This window comes from Manacus vitellinus, unplaced genomic scaffold (genome assembly GCF_001715985.3).
Source record: "Manacus vitellinus isolate BGI_N305 unplaced genomic scaffold, ASM171598v3 scaffold_17_pilon, whole genome shotgun sequence".
NCBI lineage: Eukaryota > Metazoa > Chordata > Aves > Passeriformes > Pipridae > Manacus > Manacus vitellinus.
Window position 1 is genome coordinate 111,188 of NW_021939256.1, and position 1,053 is coordinate 112,240.

Genomic DNA, 1,053 nt, shown 5'->3' on the forward strand with positions numbered 1-1,053 from the left:
ACCCACCTCGTCCAGGAACTTGGTGACATCGTAGATGCGGTGGTGCAGGATGATCCAGGTGCTCTGGCTGTTGTTGTGCTTCTGCACCTCCTCCAGGCGGTAGTAGCGGCCCCGCCACGACTCGCCGCCGGTTTCGCTGGAGCCCACCATGTCCTGTCCTGTCCCGTCCCGTCTCGTCCCGCACCGCAGTCCCCGCACCTCCGCAACAGCAACTCGCCGAAACCTCCCTCACGCACGAGCCGAGCCCGCACCGCAGGCCTATCACCGCCCGCCGCTGCCGCCGCCCCGCCCCTCCCTCCGCGCCGGCTTCTCATTGGCGGAGCGAGATGCCACTCAAGGAAGGCGCTCGGGCTGGCTGCCGCCCCGGGGGCGGGACTTGCCCTCGGCCCCCCCCCCCCCCCGCCGCCGCTCCGCCCCCCCACGTGACGACCGTCGGTCACGCTACTGGTGCGGGGGGTGCGGGCGGCGCGGGAGGACAGGGGTAATGGGGCGGCGCTCGCGGGTCATAAAGTGAGACACGAGAGGTTTACCCTCAACGTGAGGAAGAGCTTTACGCTGAGGGTGACAGAGCACTGAAACAGGCAGCCCGAGGGAGGTCGTGGAGTCTCCCTCTCTGGGGACGTTCCAAAGCCACCTGGACACGTTCCAGTGTAACCTGCTCCAGGTGACCCTGCCTTGGCAGGGGGGTAGGACTAGATCATCTGCAGAGGTCCCTTAGAACACTAGCAGCTCTGAGATCCTGTGATGGCGCACCCACAGCTTCTCTGGGCAGCCTGTTCCAGCAGCGCTTCACCACCCTGGCAGTAAAGAATTTTTTCCTAACATCTAATCCAAGTTATCCTTTATGCCACTGCGATAAAGCCGGCTGGCGCCCCGGCTGTGCGAAGTGCTGCCCGTGCCCGGCTAAGGCATCCCTGGCACGGGCAATGCCCACACCGCCGTGCCGGGCTGCCTTACAGCGCACACACGGCGCGGCTGTGCCCAGGCTCCCACCGCGCCGTGCCCGCCCGGGCACGCCGTGCCCCGCGTTCTGCCTCGGCCCGGCTGCCGAGC

The 1,053-nt window shown here is 67.0% G+C and overlaps 1 protein-coding gene across 1 annotated transcript in view; it reads right to left on the minus strand.

Moving 5' to 3' along the window:
- Positions 1–314, minus strand: part of LOC103764751 (cytochrome b5) — a 15,918-nt gene extending 15,604 nt beyond the window's left edge. The window contains 2 exon segments of the mRNA XM_029958919.1: positions 7–170; positions 173–314. Coding sequence (XP_029814779.1) covers positions 7–170; positions 173–314 — 306 coding nt within the window.
- Positions 315–1,053: the final 739 nt, after the last annotated feature.